The sequence below is a fragment of the Loxodonta africana genome, chromosome 4, assembly GCF_030014295.1.
Source record: "Loxodonta africana isolate mLoxAfr1 chromosome 4, mLoxAfr1.hap2, whole genome shotgun sequence".
In the NCBI taxonomy this organism is placed as follows: Eukaryota; Metazoa; Chordata; class Mammalia; order Proboscidea; family Elephantidae; genus Loxodonta; species Loxodonta africana.
In genome coordinates, this window is record NC_087345.1 from 80,043,209 (window position 1) to 80,061,616 (window position 18,408).

General features: G+C 41.1%; 1 protein-coding gene across 23 annotated transcripts in view; it reads left to right on the plus strand.

The window, feature by feature from the left end:
* Window positions 1-18,408, plus strand: part of R3HDM2 (R3H domain containing 2) — a 177,843-nt gene that overhangs the window by 135,615 nt on the left and 23,820 nt on the right. For 12 of the 23 annotated variants that reach the window (XM_023557962.2, XM_023557944.2, XM_064284006.1 and 9 more), the window contains 11 exons: window positions 2,668-2,709; window positions 5,311-5,397; window positions 5,926-6,052; window positions 6,952-7,030; window positions 7,687-7,746; window positions 8,340-8,480; window positions 8,909-9,017; window positions 9,270-9,353; window positions 11,944-12,039; window positions 14,918-14,949; window positions 15,049-15,102. In XM_023557962.2, the coding sequence (XP_023413730.1) occupies window positions 2,668-2,709; window positions 5,311-5,397; window positions 5,926-6,052; window positions 6,952-7,030; window positions 7,687-7,746; window positions 8,340-8,480; window positions 8,909-9,017; window positions 9,270-9,353; window positions 11,944-12,039; window positions 14,918-14,949; window positions 15,049-15,102 (911 nt within the window). The remainder of the gene's footprint in view (window positions 1-2,667; window positions 2,710-5,310; window positions 5,398-5,925; window positions 6,053-6,951; window positions 7,031-7,686; window positions 7,747-8,339; window positions 8,481-8,908; window positions 9,018-9,269; window positions 9,354-11,943; window positions 12,040-14,917; window positions 14,950-15,048; window positions 15,103-18,408) is intronic. The other 11 variants (XM_064283996.1, XM_064284002.1, XM_064284001.1 and 8 more) reach the window with 7 other exon arrangements.

The window sequence follows — 18,408 nt, forward strand, 5'->3', positions numbered from 1 at the left end:
ATTCTCTTCTTCAGAGTATTTCTGTGTGTCTCATTGCCATAGGCTAAGTACCAGATTTCTCAGCATGGCATATTGTGACCTATTACATTGCCTGCTAGCCATCCACCTCTGACATCCTATGCCTCAGCCTTATTTGATTCCCTGGCCTTTATTATAAAGGGAAGCTAAAACGTTTGGGGAAAGGAAGCCTCTTACATGCTTTCTCTGCCTAGAATGCTCTCCTTGGTATTCTTGCCCTAGCCGCCTCTATCTAACCCCTGTTCCCCCCTTCCCAACATCTGTCTAAAAAGCCAGACCCACTACTGTTGAGTCAATTCTGACCCATAGTGACCCTATAGGACAGAGTAGAACTGCAACATCTGTCTGGTACCTATGTATCCTTTAAAACTCAATCCAGATGTGTCTTTCTCCAAGAAGCCTTCCTTGACAACCTTACTCACCAGGTCTATACTCATTATATAATTCTTCAACTAATGTCTCTGTCCTTCACAGAGCTATAAGCTATAAGCCCTGTGAGACCCAGGATTAGGTTAGTTTTGGCTTCCCATTGTATCCCTGAGATATAGCATTGTGCCTTTTACATAGCAGACGTTCCATATTTGTGAATGTATGAATTTATGTAGTCCTAGGTCTGAGCTAGATGCCTCTGCTATGTGCTCCTGTAGTACTCTATGCATACCTCTGGAATGTATTTAATGTGTTATAATTATCTGTCTGTCTGTCTTCTTCAACAGGATTATGAGTTTCTTTTTGACACGGTTTGTGTCTTTGATCTCTATTCCCCAGTAGGCAGCGTAGTGCCTGGTACATGTTAGGCTTTCAATATGTGTTTGACTTCCTGTTAAATGAAAACTGTTCATTCTGGGAAATAAGCAGATTCATACATTGTTGGCAGAGGCGTAAATTGATACAATCTCTTTGAAAGACAGTTTGACAGTACTTTATAAAAATGAAAAAATGTATTTCTATGAATTTATCCTGCAGATATACTGTATTTGTAGGTATACTCAAGGATCTAGTCATTAAAGTATTATTTATAGTACTAAACAGGAATATCCTAAATGGTGCAATTTAAGGGACTGGTAGAATAAGTTATGGTATAGCCACACAATGGGATATCATGAAACCATTAAGAAAAACAGAGTAGATCTATAGAATGATATCCATGAAAAAAAAGTTAAAAAGCAATGTTCAGAGCAATGTGAACAATATACTTGTTTGGCTAAAAAATAAAACAGCTGTGTGTACGCATGTGCTCATGAGCTTATATATACATAAATCTCTGGAAAGATCTACAAGAAAACTTAAAAGTGGTTGACCCTTAAGTAAGGAACCTGAAGCTGGGAGACACATATGAAAGGGAGATTTATTACTATGTCTTCCCCCATTATACCTCTTCAGTGTTTGTACCTGTACTGTATTTTTACTCCAATAACGCTCGTATTATACTTTTTTCACTTTTCCAACTGTGCAACCCCCTCAAGCATTATTTTCCTAGGCGTGCTATGTGCATTATTTGTGTGGGTGCGTTATTTGTGAAAACACAGAATATGTACTACCTATTTAATAACAAATACTGCTTCAAATTCCTGAACCATGACTCTGCTTCTTGCTGCAACAGATCTTTTCACTGATCACGTCTGCCGTTTCTTACTCTTTCCATCCACTATTAGGTTTCTCCATTTTGCCTTCTGGCAATGTTGTTTGGTAACTAGTAAAGACAAAGGACAGAGAAATCCGCTCCTATACAGTACCATGCCGGTGCTCTGCTTCTGTCTAGTTCCCCCACCCCCAGCCTCAGTTCTCTGAGTTTCATGCTGAACATCTCATAACTGCTAAGTGCTTTATCCCATATACAACCCATTGCCTCTTCCCGAAAGCCCCCCTTTTGGCTTCTCAGCTTCTCAGAAACCTTATCAATTGATCATTTGTTCCCTCACCCCATCTCGGGTCCTCATTCTTCATCTTCCTCAGCTTGTGTTCTGCTCCTTATCCACTCTCATTCCCCTTTGCTCTGAGTGTCTTGTCTCTGTCTTCCCTCTTACCCTGTCCCACCTTACATCCCTGACCCAGACAGGCTATGAGGGCCACCACCAGAAGCTTGGAACTGGAAGAATTCTCATATCTAGCTAGGGAAACAATTGGGAAGAAGAGTTTTCATTCTATTTCTGCAGCCATAAGGACAGGAGTTTGGGGTATCTCAGGTTCAAACTCTGAATGTGTTGTTCTGTAAGGCTGTTATTATAAGTGATGGCTAAGGGTCATATTTCACTGTCTGTTATGGGCTAGATAGGCTCCTGTGTGGAAGCACGGGGGGAAAACTCTCATGCTACAGTAATGACATCTCCAGATGCATCCTAATCAGGAAAGGAATCCATGGTTTGTCCAAAAGTAATTTTTGTCAATCTGTGAAATAGGCCAACTAATCAGTGTTCTCCTGTTTTTTTATTGGCATGATGAGTGGTGATTTGACTTTAGGTGGGTAGTCCCTTCTGTGTTGCAGTTGCTGGAGTTGCAGTATAGAGGGATAGCAACACCAGTGATTCTCATCATAGTTTGGCTATTGCTGTAATGGCTTTTACTGTTAGTGATTTTCTAAAAAATATGTATTGCTTTTAATTTAAGTGTTGATTTTCATCCACTTATTTTCTAATCCTATTCTAACAGAGGCGGACATCCAACCATGGTCATGCCAGGAAACGAACCAAGGTGAGATTGAGATTCCTTCTGCAACAGCTTTTTTATTCATGTAATTAGTAATACTTTTCACAAATGTACTTATCACCGATGTCATATATAGACAAAGTGTTTTTGCCTGCATTTTGAAACTTAAGGGTACACACGTGCACCTGCATACACGGACACACACACACATTTCCTGTTGGCCTTGTTTTATTTTTCTCCAGTATCTCTGGTTCAGGCACAGTCTCTTTCTGATTCCTGAAAGGATACCTGACTGGAACCTTCCAACAGAGCTTGAGTGAATTGGTACAGGTTCTGCTGAAATGCCAGTTTCTCTGCTTACTCATTGACTCTCTAGAAGGATAGATGCCATATGAGTCCTTTTTGGGGTTTTTTGCTGTGTCAGTTTTCTTTTAAGATGAATCCTGCCCCATTAGTAGAAATGATTCAATAGTTTTGAATATTCTAAAAATACAGGCATTTTTTTTTGGATATTTCACTTCTTAGGTTAGGGCAGGAAGGAGGATTTCGTTTTTAATCATTGTGCGATAAAATGAGTACAGCACAGATTATTTGAAGCAGAGTTATCAGAGAAGACTGTATGTGTTAATGTGTGATAGCTTTTTAATTAGCCAGGGAATGGCAAAATATTAAACTTTTCTCGCACTGGGAAGAATTGTCACCAGAAGTAATAATTAAGGGTGCACACTCCCTTCCACCAGAAAAATAATGACAAAATTTGGAGTGCCAGAGCCAGTGTGTGACCTGGGTTTGAAAAAGACCAAGAAGTATGGTAAATGGGCTCTGTCCTGCCCTACATGAGCTAATCCACAGTGATGGGCGTAATGTCGAAGTTCAGACCAAAGGGTGCTCCTCACTGCTACTTGGTTTCCTTCTTGAGATACGTAAGATAGTTATTATCTTCATTTTACAGATGAAGAAACAGGCTTATATTCAGTGACTTGACAAAGGACATTCGGTAGTAAGTAGCAGAACTAGGCTTGAAGTCTGTTCTTCAGACTTGCGAGTTCTTTTCACTATATTACCTGGAGCGCATGTACTATGTTTTCTGCGTTTGTACTAACTATAAACCTCGGTTTTATTGTAAGAACTCTCAGTAAATGTTAATAGATGCATTTCTAATTAGTCACTCTACAATTTTTGACTTTGAGGATCCCTAGCAGAGCAGTGATTTGCACAGTGGATTTCAGCTCTTTTTTGGAATTCTCTCACCAGCAGAAGTAAAGCAGGTGGATTAGCCTCTTAGAGCATTTAATCCTCAATGGTTTTTTGTGTTTTTTTTTTTTTGTCTTTCTTTTCATTCTTAGACATTTCTTTCCATACCCTTGCTACCTCAGGTTTAGAATCATTTAACATTTATTTTCTATTGTATGCCAGGGACTTCCGTGATATGTCTGTTTACATACTTTATATCATCAAATTCTCCCAACAGCCCTTTAGATATTTTCATCCCAGTTTTATTGAGGGAAGACCAGAGACCCAGAGAGGTCAAGTAATTTTCTCAGAGCCTTCTAGCTCTTAAGTACAAAACCAGGAGTTGAAGCTAGGCCTTCTGGCTCTCAAATCCACTGCCGTTCTACTGTGCAATACTGCTGTGTATTCACAGTAAACTGAGCCTGAAATTGGAGCATTGGGCTTGAAAGAGAGAGGGCTAAGTGAGGTGGTTTTCCTGCCATCTAACCAAAATAGCCCAAAAAATAGACTTGTTTTCTGGGGTCTTAAATGCTAGCAAGCAGCCATCTAAGATGCATCCATTGGTCTCAGCCCACTTGGACCAAAGGAGAATGAAGAACACCAAGGACACAAGGTAATTATGAGCCCAAGAGACAGAAAGGGCCACATAAACCAGAGACTACGTCAGCCTGAGACCAAAAGAACTAGATGGTGCCCAGCTACAACCGATGACTGCCCTGACAGGGAACTCAACAGAGAAACCCTGAGGGAGCAGGAGAGCAGTGGGATGCAGACCCCAAATTCTCATAAAAAGACCAGACTTAATGGTCTGACTGAGACTGGAAGGACCCCGGTGGTCATGGCCCCCAGACCTTCTGTTGGCCCAGGACAGGAACCATTTCCAAAGCCAACTCTTCAGACAGGGATTGGACTGGACAATGGGATGGAGAGGGATGCTGGTGAGGAGTGAGCTTCTTGGATCAGGTGGACCTTGAGACTATGTTGGCATCTCCTGCCTGGAGGGGAGATGAGAGGGTAGAGGGGGTTAGAAGCTGGCCGAATCAACAGGAAAAGAGAGAGTGGAGGGAGGGAGCGGGCTCTCATTAGGGGGAGAGCAATTGGGAGTATGTAGCAAGGTGTGTATAAGTTTTTGTGTGAGACTGACTTGATTTGTAAACTTTCACTTAAAGCACAATAAAAATTAAAAAGAAAAAAAAACAGATTTAAAAAAAAAAAAAAAGACATGTCTACTGCTGCAAGCAGGAGAATAGTCTTTCAAGTGAATCAGGAGCTGATGAGTAGGGCTTATTTGGCAGGGGCGGGAAATGCTATTTAATGGAAACAGCAACAGAGCCAAATAGGATGCCCTTCATTCAACCAAAAGCTTTCTGAATGCCCACTAAGAGAATATTTATGTGTATTTGGTTTTTCCAGTCTAATTCCAAGCTGAAGTTGGTGCGTAGCCTGGCAGTGTGTGAGGAGTCCTCTGCCCCATTTGCTGATGGACCACTAGAAACCCAGGTAGGTCCTTTACAGGAGTAAGTGTAGTTTTCCAATTTGGTAGTTGTTTGATAAAGTGTAGTATAGCAGCCAGCAACATCTGATATCAAGCTGGAAAATCAGGGCAGAAGGAGCTTCAAAACAAAAGCTGTTGCAATGAAGCAGGACATGGGCAAGATCATGAAGTATAGGTCTTCCCCCCTGGACCATCCAGAATGATGCAGACAAGGGGATCCTGCATCTGGGTCTTGTTTTCCTATCCACACCCTTTCTCTTTAGTGGTTAGAACCATTTCTTTGCAGTTCATATGCCAAGAACAGCCAGTGTAACTTGAGCTCTCCATGTAGTACGCTGTGATTGCTAGCAGAGAAGGCTTAGCCTGTACCTTTTGATAGAATAAAAGCTCAAACAGTTTAACAAAATAACACTCTTCTATAAGAGAAAGCTGCCACCCCAAGATTTGCCTTTCTTTGAGATTCCAAAGTAGCTGAAGGACAGTTAAAATCCTTTTTCACCCTTTGCTTCCATTCCTCTTTTCCATTATCCAAGGATATAATTCAGTTGCATATCAGTTGCCCCTCTGACAAGGAGGAGGAAAAGTCTACAAAGGATGTCTCTGAAAAGGAAGACAAGGACAAAAATAAAGAAAAGATCCCCAGGAAGATGCTGTCCAGAGGTGAGGACTTTTCACCCTCTCTCATCTGTCCTAGCACCTGGCTCTGCAATGCCCTTTCTGTCTTTCGTGAAGCCTGGCACCCACAGGCCCTACTAGCCCAACAGCTAACTGCATGGTTGCTTGGGGTTACTTTCTCTGTTTCTTTCACCAGCCCTGCCCTAGGGGCTCACATGCCATTGAGAGCTACTCCATCTGCATTGGCCTACTCATAGGAATATATTTTAGTCAATTCTGATTTTATTTTTGCTTCTGGAATAAACAGTGACATGGGTAATTACTGGTAGCATATCCTCCAGATACCATTTATGTTTTGGTTTTGGGATGCCTGGAGTGGTTCGTTCTTTTTTTTTCTAAGTAACGCACATTTGCCTCTCTTTATTAGGCTCTCTTTGGTTTTAAACTCTTGTGCTCAAAGGAAAAAGACATAGTCCATAAAAATAATAGCTGGCAGCAAAAAGGCAACCTTGGGATTAAAAAACTGAAGGGAGCCATCCACAGAGTGAATGAGTCACCCATAAATAATCAACATTTGAGCATGTTTGATGAGATTCTGGACTATTTAGCCCTGACTGTCCTTACCGGAATTTATTTTCCTTTACTAGAATAAAACCTACTTTGATTTGGTGATGGCATTCTGTAAATACTTGTTGATGATGAGGTGGCTTTTTAGTGTAGTACTGATGCAACATTGTGACTCAGATTCCTCATTCTGTCATGGTCATGGGGAACTTTGGGGGCTGGCAGATCAAGATCATTCTAGTTTTTAATGCTACAACCCCCAAAGTTTGATTCTACTTTCCTGTTCTCCTATCTCCTGATCAGTTTGTAGGCTTCTGCTTGGAATCGGTATGCAAGACAGTTTCATTTATTTTAAATTTCTTTTGTTATGATGGTTCTAGACTCCAGCCAAGAGTACACGGACTCCACTGGAATAGACCTACATGAATTTCTTGTAAATACACTGAAAAAGAACCCAAGGTAATAACATGATCTGGTGGAACGGGGAAAGGGGCCAGGGGCAGGCAGGATACCCAAGAGGCCAAGCACTTCCCAGAATTTTTCCATTACTAGAATCTAGGATGCCCAACCCTTACCACCATCTCTGTCCAATGTAGTTTTATATTCTGTGAGGATTCAGAATACCCTCAGACTGAAGTTTATTTTTTTTGGAGATGCTGAGGAAAATACTGTGGAAGAAAAAAGCAGGAACAAGGAAATGTGAAGGCTTGGGAGGGCACTATGATAAAAAGTACAGAAGAAAAAAAATAATTGGTTTGTATGTAAGCTAAATTATAATCGCTTAAAAATTGTATAAATAACCTGGTGGAATGATTAACTTTATTAGAATGAGCCATATGAGTACGGTTGCCAGCGGAATTGGATCTCTGTTATGGAAAACAGTGCATGATTAGGAAGAAACTGCAAGATGTATACTTGGGTTTTTTTCTTTTCAAAACACCGTAGGACAGGCTAGTAAGACTCAGTAGTTTTTGCATTACAGTCCACTAATTGGGGCTTGGATATATCCCTTCCTTCATCTTCTGTGTTGAGTAAGTTGTGTTTTCAATCCCTGCTTCCAGTGTCTATGGAAAAGCTGCTTTTTGTTATGTTTTGTTTTAATCTTTTTTAAACAGGGACAGAATGATGCTGCTAAAATTAGAACAGGAGATTCTGGACTTTATTAATGACAACAAGTAAGTTATTTGTATGAAATACACGTTTAGTGGTGGGAGGGGGCACTGGAAAGAAATTTAGGTATAATTTTAGGACATCTCTCCCTCACCTTTCCCTTAAAGTCTGAATTTTGAGGTACTCACTGGGAACCAAAAGGGATTAAGGAGAAGCATTCGCAGTGGGAGAAAAATTGTGTGTGTGAAAAACTAAGGGAGGTTTTTAAGTTATTTGCATAGATTTGAATTGAAAAAAAAAAAAAAAGTTATGTCTTTTCAATACCTGGTCCTTGTGTCAGTTTTCACTATTCTTAAATTTCTCCTTTTATTTATGGATCATCATCCAGGTGAGTGAGACTTATGGCTTAAGGAGTATTCCTAATTGAGGATAGTGGGTGAGAATGATGTGCAGAATACTGTAGATAAAGAAGCTGAGAGAAGCCTTTTTTGGTTCTCACTGAGTAAATACCTGTCTTCCTTGTAATGAAGAGACATTGTTTGTTGGTATGTTTCACCTTAGAAATTCCCCACTTTTAGACAGTGGCAAGAAAAAGTCAATTGACTGTTATTGCTGTTATTTGCCCTTACTTCACTTTTTCCCCCTGGCTTTCCTTCAGTAACCAGTTCAAGAAGTTCCCTCAGATGACCTCATATCACCGGATGCTATTACACCGGGTAGCTGCCTATTTTGGGATGGACCACAATGTTGATCAAACTGGAAAAGCTGTCATCATCAACAAAACCAGTAACACAAGAATGTAAGGGGTTGGGAAGACTTTCCTGGGATAACCTGTTGGGGTGGAAGAAGAAGGTATAGAATCAAGATCTCTGTTCTGGGGAAAGGGGGTTGTGGAGAGCTATATCATCAATTCCCTCGTGTACAACTCCTCCATTCAAGGCCTCAGGGACAGATTTTAGAGGTACTGGTATTTTGTAAAGACTGGCACTAGCCTCTCTTCACCTTCACTGATAGGACAAGGATAACTTTGGAGCAAGACAAGTTATAAATATGTAAAGAACAGCTTAAGGATTTCACTAAACCTTTATGTGACTTTTTGGATTCCCAACTCCAGAAACCCCCTAGTTAGGAAGTTGTGGAATATAAGAGAGCTGTATATAGGAGGCCTTCTTCCTAACAAAAGGGTCTTTCACTTCCTTTTCTTCCACATTTCTCTTCCAATCCCAGTCCTGAACAGAGGTTCTCAGAACATATAAAGGATGAGAAGAATACAGAATTTCAACAGAGATTCATTCTCAAGAGAGATGATGCCAGTATGGACCGAGATGATAACCAGGTGAAGAATGGGAAAGGGTGGGCCTATATAGAGAGAATGCAATAAGAGAAACTGGGCGGGGCGGGGGGGGGAGGAGAATTTTTGTGGGATAGAGAAAACTCAAAATACCTTAGTATGGAAGAATATATTGAGCTATACTGAGCTGGCTTTGGCTTAATGTTGAGGACTGATTATACTTGTTGAGCTGAATGCCACTCTTAGCCCCAGAGAGACATGGTGCTGAGGTTTGCTGGGTTTTCTCATTTGGCCTAGAACTCCCTGGCTTTGCCACAGACTTCTAACTCCAGGTCATTGTGGGACAAAGCAAGGTCCCTGCCTGCTTCAGCCTTGATCCAGGTGATGATTTCATTCCTTTTTTCTTTAATAGTTAGGGATTTCTTTGGGAATCACCAAAAGCTACTTTACCCCACTTCCACTTTTAACCTAGCTCAAGACAAGCCTTGGACTGGCAAAGTTGTGATCTAATTTATCCACTTATAAAAGGTGTTTCTGACTCCTTTCTACAAACTCTGTAATCTTTTCCCGACTCCTTCCACCAAGGTGAGTGTGGTAATTTGACTTATGATGCTGGAAATCTCAGGCAGTATCCCCTTTGTGGAAACCCTGGTGGCATAGTGGTTAAGTGCTACGGCTGCTAACCAAAAGGTCGGCAGTTCGAATCCACCAGGCGCTCTTCGGAAACTCTACGGGACAGTTTTACTCTGTCCTATAGGGTTGCTATGAGTTGGAATCGACTCGATGGCACTGGGTTTGGTTTTTGGTTTGTATCCTGTTTGTAATTCACCCCTGTGGGAATATGAACAGTCTGCCCCATCCTTTCATTTATCAGCCTGACAACTTCTGGTCACCCTTTAGGTAAGTGATTATTTAGGTAAATAGAAGGTTTAGATCCAGCCTGCTTCTGCTTGGCCTCCAAAGGGGATTACATAGAGAATAGGATTAAGGTTTTGAAGAGCGTGTTTGGGTACAGCCAATATGATTCTCGCTAATTAATGATAATTGTAATAATATTTTACTTCTGGAGTCAAAATTAGCTTTCTTGAGATACTGTGTGGTCTTGAGATCAGGACCTTTCCTGCTTGCTACTTGAGTATTTAAGGGAGTCCAAGTGCCATATCTGTTGTGGACAAACACAGTGGGTCTGATTGAAAACAAAGAAACGTACAAAAATTTAAAAACCAAGAAAGAGCCTTTCCATCCTGATGCCCTTCTCTCCATTTTCCCAAAACCCTTTTTCTGTGGATAAATTATTCAGGCCTAGAGGCACATTGGCATGGAGTGAACTCTGTCCCTATTGTGAACTTTTCATCTCTTAGCTTCAGGCTTGATCCATAATAGGGTAGACTTTATGTACTTTCTATCTGTGGTATTAATAGTAAACATAGTAATTGCTATTTTATTGAGTATCTTCTTTGAACCAAGCTCTGTTCTAAACATGTTACATGTGTGACCTCTTTTGATCCTCTCTACAACCCAGTGTAGATAGGGGTTATTAGCCCTATTTTACATATCAGAAAACTGAGGCTAAGAGAGATTAAGTTATTTGCCTGAAGTCATATTACTGGGAGATGTCAAAGCTGAGATTCTGTCTGACCTCAAAGCCCATTTATGATCTTTCTGTTCTGCCCCTCTGCCACTGGTTTATAAGTACTAGGGGTTAAGGAGGATGTAACTCCTCAAGGTCCTGTGTCTTCTTGGAATAGGATTTGTAAAAGGATATTTAGTAGAATTTAGGTTCTTATTTTTAGGGCTAGTGAGAACTAAATCTAGTCCAAGTTGATAACTCCTGAAGTTATGTCTACTTCCGGAGACTGGTGAAGATCAACCTAGAGCAGCAGTCTCCTTTAGATTGCTTCATCTGAAGCTTTTGAAGCCTCTGGATTGAAGATCAGAGTCTTTTATGACCTGATGACATTCATTTGTCATCTCCCTCAGAGCTCCTTGCCTTAAGAACAGCACGAGAAAGAACAGTCTAAAACCCTACACAGGACAGTGTTCACAAATCACGGGCCAAGAGAAGAAAAGACAGTAATGGAGAGTTGGATGGTAGGCTAGCCAGAGGTGGAGAGATGGTCTGTCCAGCCACCCGTTCTAGTCACCGCACTACATTTTTCAGAGAATGTAAGGTTCTCTATCCTCCATTTCCTTCTTTTTCCTTTCCACCTCTATCTCCACCCTACTTGTACTGTACCTTATTTGTCTGTTCCTTTCTCTGTCTATCCTTCTTTCTGTTCTAGTCTCCTTTTTTTCTCTTTCCCTCTTTTTTGTTGCTTTCTTCTTTCCTCATCTCTGTTTTTGTAATTCTTCTCTCTATGTCCTTCCCTCTCGTGGCAGAGTTGAGATGAGAAAAAATGCTTAGACTTTGAGTTTAACTTCGCCCTTGGGATTTCATTTCCAAGGCTCTCTTTGCTGAGCTGTGTGTGTCTTGGATCTTTAGGCCATGACATTAGTGACCAAGAAGGGATAATGTCAGGTGCTAGTTCTGTAAACTTCCTTCTCTACAGCCAGCTCTGCTAAACACCTAACTGTTCCTTCTCCCTCTCTGGCTTCCTTCTGTCCTTTGCTTTCCCTCCAAAGCAATGTAGTTTGTTTTCTCAGGGGTATTTTCTTGATCCTTACTGACTAGAGAGCACCTGATTACTACAGGAAAACAGTCCAGTCCTTAAATAGTTGTTGTTCTTGATACTCTGGGGGGTGGGGAGATGGAGAGCCCCGAACCATCCAGAAAACCTGATCTCCCAAACTGCATGGTCAGATGTACCCAGTGAAACCTGTCCAGGACTGGAAATTTTATTTCTTTTTTTTTTTTTTTTTCCATTTTTTTGATGGCAACTATAAACTCTCCCGATTTCTCTTCCTTGCTGGTGTGCAGTGAGCTTGCAGTACGAGGAGAACTTAACTAGCTTAATTCTGCTCATCGATCTAGATCAGAGTTCCATTGCAGGATGGAAGGAGGAGCAAGTCAATAGAAGAGAGAGAGGAGGAATATCAAAGGGTCCGAGAGAGAATATTTGCCCGAGAGGTAAGTGTAGCTTCTGAGAGTTGTCAGCCCATAGCTTTTAGCCCTTAATCTTTGGAACTGTGAATGGAATGAATCCTCCATAAATGTTTTTTTGTTTTGTTTTGTTTTGTTTTTAAATAACCAACATCAGCCAGCCCCAGATTTATTCTCTAAAATTAAAAGTGGCTTATTGGGAAGCTGCAGATTTTTAATTTGTATATTCAGCTGTATAGCATACAAAGGGAACTAAAACTTGGAGTGGCTGAATTTGGTAGATATGACTAGACTGAATATAGAAATGGTTTTGGCAGGGCTTATGGAAGGGCCCTGAATCTTGCCTGCCAAACCCTCTTTCTGCTTACCCTCTTTCACTCCCACTGTCTATTTTAGGCATCTTTGCTTCTAAGTGGAAGACTTAGTGTCCATACAGCCTATACATTCATCTTATCTGGCCAGCTCTGTATTTAGGATATGCTGGTGAACATTAGAGCTCAGGTCTGGCATCTGTCCTCTGTGAGCTCCACATGTATAGAGAGTACCACTGTTCCCTGTGGTCCATACCTAAACAGGAAATCTCTTTCTTCCTATATTTCTTACTTTTCTTCTTTAAAACACAAGTGGCTCTATGGGCCAAAAGGCAACCTGAGTCATTTTAGGCAGCTTTATTCTTAAGCGTCGTTAGCCACATCGTACATACTTGGTACTCATGTATCTGGTTGCCTTTACCTTCTAGGATGATGATTAGTCATAGCAGAAATTTAGGAGAGGGTGTGAGTAGACAAGAGAGGAACAAATCTCCAGAAAATATAGGACCAGGTAGCAGCACTATTTCACAGTCAGATTAGCAACATGGGAGGAAAAGCCAGCCTCACTTTGTTGTCAAAAGATGGCCAGTTCTAATCAGTATACTTAATGGACACTACTCTCCTCCTATTCCTTACTCTCCTCTCCCTCAGCAAGACAAAAAAGCATATCTTTTCATCATCACCTAGCTCAGAAAACTATTGTCTCCAACTTCAAGAAAACGGAACTCCCCTTTTAACTTGCTTCATTGGCTCAGGAGACCCAAGTGCTTTCAAGAATCCTCACTGGGAACAGCTATACAACAAGCCTTTTGGCTCAAAGTCCAAGAAGAAGGAATCTGCTTACCTTCTGCTGAGATAGATTCCATCTGAGCCAGAAAAAGCCTTCCTCCAAATTAGCCAACCAATAACTTTAAAAGGATTCTCTGTCTCTACCTGCAGACCAGTTGGGTGGAATGAGAGGAGAGATGTCATTTGTATACAGTTATAATCCTAAATTGTGGACAGAGCAGGTTGATGGATAATAACTGCAAACACTTATATAGTACTTACTATCTTTCAGGCACTGTTCTAAGCACATTATGTAGATTAATTCATTTAATCCTTACACCAGGCCTGTGAGGTAGGCTTCCTTATTTTCACCACTTTATAAATAAGGAACTGAGGCACAGAGAGGTTAAGTAACCACCTAAGGTTGAGCTGCTAGTTACCAGAACAGCTAGTATTTTAATTCAAGCAGTCTGGCTCCAGAGTCCGTGCTTTTAACCCCTAAACTGATTAACCACCTCTTGATAGTTTGCTCTGCTCTGGAGTCTTTAAATTAAGAAATACCAGTGGCATCATAGCCTCACTGACTTCTGTGATGTGTTCATCTGCTTCACTGACACAAGGAATATGACTGCCCCACTATGCCAACCATTAGCAAAGCCACAGATATTCTAAAAGCATAGACAACTTTAAGTAGGGTTATTAGGACTGGTTATCAGCAACACTGGAATATATCAACCTACAGTCATAACAAAGGCAAAGTTATCTCTTCTGTCCTTTTTTGTCCTGATTTCTACTTTTATCAAGCCTCTACTGACGTATGTATTCTTTGTTAAATCTTTGTAGATTTATTACTTTCATTTCAGCACTTCCTAACTCTTGCTATGGTAGAGGCATCAGAAATCTCAGAAGGTCTAGACAAGGAAAAATGGCCAAAGCCCACCTCTACTCCAAAAATTCCCATGTGGAGGGAAGCCTGGCCAGTCAAAGGGAGCTGATTAAGAATGAAATTGTAGGCTCTGGGGGAAGGGGGAGCAGGAGGCAGGCCAAAAAGAAAGAGAAGTGGCAAGAAGGGTGTTTGGATGGAAATGCTGCTGCTGCAGCCTTCTCTGGAGCCTGAGCTGTGTGTTGGGAAAGCTGCCCAACATAGGCTCTGTTCTACGCAGAGCCCACTCTGCTCAGCAGCTGGGACCTCTTGGTACTTTTTCCTAAAACTTGGGAGTCCACCATGGTGCTCACTTCACTCAGCTCAGTGGCTTTGTCAGGAAATGATCCCCAAAGGGAATGTTACAGACTTTTAATTTTCTCATTTTTCTAGGCTCCTCCCCATTTCCTACCCTTCTTGGGTCCCAGGTGTGAATGTTTTTCATTTTGGCCAGTGTAGAGGACAGAAATGGAACAGCCATTGAAGATGATTTCCAAAAAACTAGGTTTTTTCTAGTGTCCCTTCTCCCTTCCTTTGAAGACCCTCTAAGACCAAGCACACCAATTGTTTTGCTCAGCTTACCATTAGAATAAATCTAAGGCTAAAAAAGGAAGTAGTAGTTAATACTTTCCTTTTCCCCCGTTCCATACTCCTACCTTTATCAACCTCTCTTTTTGAACACTCTGTGGAAAGGCCAAAAATACCTAATGCTCTTTTCCATTGAAGGTGAGAAGTCAGATTGGGTATGTGGGTGTGGGTTGTCTTTCCCTGCTCCCTCTCTCCCTGTTGGTGGGGTGAGCTTTGGTTTGAGGACCTTGGGTATTCATAGCATCATGGACGTCCTTTTTGGTTATGCCATGCTGTTTTCTTATAAGTTATTTTCCGTTTTCTCCCCCTCACCTAGACTGGCCAGAATGGATATCTAAATGACATCAGGTTAGTACCACTTAGCATGTTCCCTGCTTTTCATCGAGCTTTTGTCAGTGAGGTTAATATAATCCTGTAATGATACTTTTCTTTGATGTTAACCAACAGACTCTCCAAAGAAGCCTTTTCTTCTAGTTCTCACAAGAGAAGGCAGATTTTTAGGTACCTCTGTGTGATCTATATCTCTCCTTTTTTTTTTTTTTTTTTTTTGTTTTGCTGTAGTCTTTTCAGCGGAGTGAGTTTGCTCCATGCATGGCTGCTTGTGGAATAATTCAACTTGTGGTTTTTGCAACACTGGATTTTTTCCCCGTTAAAAGAAAAAAAAAAAAAAGACTGGCTCCTTCTCAATGACTTTATTTTTATTTATTCCATTTTGAATTCCAGATAGTAGTAAAGGGGATCCAATAAGTGTGTCTGGGATAGGACCTATTCCATCCCAGAAGTTTGGTGGACTGTGCATTTTTGAAGGACTTGAACATACGTTAAGGTCAAGAAATGGAAGTCTTCTGGCTACCTTTTCTGAATGGGTGAAAAGACATGGGAAGTTTTTCTTGACCCAGCATAGAGAATGTTTTGTAGCTTTAAGAAAGAATAGTATACTTACACACATATAAACATATATACAAATATCTCTTGATAGTTTTCTCTTTGAGACAATATATGGGCAAGATGACCTCAGAAGAAACCTTTCTGCGTTAGAATGGACTTAGAGCATGTTCTTTATATGATTGTCTGGAATGGCTTGCTCTTAGTGCTGGTGAAAATTGCTATGTTAACTTCCCCAGTGCCTCATAGTCTCCATTTTCCAATTAATCGTGAGACTCTCCCTTTCATTTTAATCTCTCAGCCCCAACCCAGAGGATTACACAGGCGTTGATGAAAGAAGCTCTATTTTAGGGCCCTGTCCTGGTGCCAATTCACTTTAGGTATACTCTTCCCATTCTTATTGTACCAATGGACAACCTATAAAGTACAGACAACTCGAGTATTTAACACTAGGATTCAGGTCTCCCCCTTTTGAAAGGGTTTCTCTGTTTTTGAATTCTGAGCTAGGAAGGAATTGACTAATAGAGATTAGTTAGACATCTCATTCCCGATCTTTTAGTTGTCTTTGCCCAGTTGTCCTTTCTAAAGCTAGTCAAACCATGTAGAAAGTGATTCTTGGAATGAAGGATTTGTTTCCCTTTCCATATCTCTGAATTCTTTTTTTCTAGACCATCCTGCACTGAGGCCCATCTGAAAACCCCAAGCAGAGAGGGCTCCACAGTGTCGATGGGGGTAAGGGATAGAGTCCCCCAGTTTTTTGTTTTTTTTTTAACTTTTGCTCCATATTCCACACTTTAAGGCCATAGGTCATTCCAGGATGCCTATAATAAATAGGAGTTTTAAAGCAACTCCTGTGGTTTCTGTGTGTGACTTAATAATACACAGTGCTTTAACAGTTACCAAAATATACTTTATCTGAGTCAGTTCTCTCATGCCCTGGTTTGGTAACTGGTTTACATCTGAGAAAACAAAAGCAGAGGGATTAAGTGGCCAGCCCAAGTTTACATGGCTATTAGTAGCAAAATTGGGACTGACTCCTTGTCCAGTGTTCTTTTCACTATACCACTCCAGCTCTCTGCAGCATCACCCCTTCCTCTCTGAGTAGTGTTCTATTCAGAGCCCTAATTCATGTTCATTGCTAAGAGTAATGCCCCTATTAGTGCCATAGAGCATCAAACTGTGCAGATAATAGCCTTAAGGATCTGGTGAGCAGGTGCAACCCTGTCCTCTCCAGACATCCTTTTAAGCTGTTGTTTTTCATACGAGCTTTGATTAAAGATCTAGGTCATCTAGAATGCAGCTTCATGGACTGTGCCAGTGCACCAAATACCATTATCCAGATTGGCAATAACTATGGTAACTTCCCAACACTTTGGAAGATCCTACCCCATTGATAAATGAGCCACAGTGAGGCTTACTGATACTGCCACCTCTTCCGCATGCCTCTCACCCACTCCCCAGACCCAACAAACTAGACTTTTCACCAGCACTAACTCTAGTTGGTAAAACTAAACCACCTCTACTTTTACAGGAGTATGAATGTAAATGCTCTCTGCCCTTTACCCCCATCTCACCAACACACACACAACCCAATCCAGTGCCCTGAATTGAGTCTGAGTAGCTTTTCCTAGCTGTCTTATTTTTAGTGAAGCGGAAATAAATTACTAGAGATTTGGTTTAGTTGTAGAGAAGGAAAACTAATCTCTTTCCTGGCTAAGATTCACCTAGCTTCTCTAATCCTCATGGGAATAGTATACTAATCCAGGTTAGTCAGAAGACAATCAGATAATCCACAATTTGAGCATTTGGCCATCACTGTCTTGGGAGAATGGATGAATACAGAAATGCTGTGACTTTGGCCCAAGCTTTCCCAGGGTGCTCAGTTCGAAGTTGCCTCATTCACTGTCTACCTCTGGTAGAAAGTAAATGGCAGGATTGCTCTAACAGAGCAAAATTGTTTAGTTCGGGTGGAAAAGTTCATTAGGACTTGTCATGCAAAATTTAAGCTCTAATATCTGAAGTTCAGAGCAGCTTCATCCATTGCCAGCACTGTGTCCCTTTCTCCCACAAACACACACATCTTCATTGAGTCCTCTCAGTAGACTTGCCTTTGTCCATTGAGGCAAAGAGCTGTTGGCTCTCATTTCAGGTCTGGTTCTATTCCTAGAGATTCCCTAATTTATACTTCTTTCTTGTTTCCCATTCTAGTTTTGACATCCCCAAGAGAAAGGGATAAAGTTTTGGGAACACACGAATGTTTCCCAGTCCTCAATTCTAACTATTTGGAGAGAAGCATTGAGGTTATATATAATGTATATGCGTTTGCAGAGAAGAAGAATTAGTGTGTTCCTAACCATCCTAACCAGCTCTGCTTCTTAGCTTACCATGGTTGGCTTGGCCAAAAGCTAGAACAGTTGACCCCAGCACATATTTTGCCTAGTTTTCCTATAGTGCTTTTGGAGCAGGTAGGGGTAATACCTTGCTTTTTTAGAATAATTCTGAGCTTAATGTCTTCGGAGCTAAGGGAATTGGGTTGAGGCTTCCTATGAGCTTTTGGTGGGATGGTGGTAAAAAGAAGAGAGCCCAAACTACTATGATTTTTTGCTTAATTGCTTCCTAGCATACGTACCAAACCCTGTGATTGTCATTTGATTTCCTTAGGTCATTAGTTGAGGTGGGGGGAGGGGACAGGATTCCTGGTTCTTGGTTGCTTTATTGATTGAGAAGCTGTAAGAGCTCAATAAGACTTAGGGTTTTCAGGTCAATCCAGGCTATCTTGCAGGGTACAGTTGTTCATAATCACAGGCAGTGATTATAACATCAGGATAACTCTGATGTTTCCATAGTAGAATAAGAAAGGAAAGATCCCTTTTCTCAGTAGCCTTGTGTTCTTGTCTGGGACAGTAGAGGCATTAATATGGG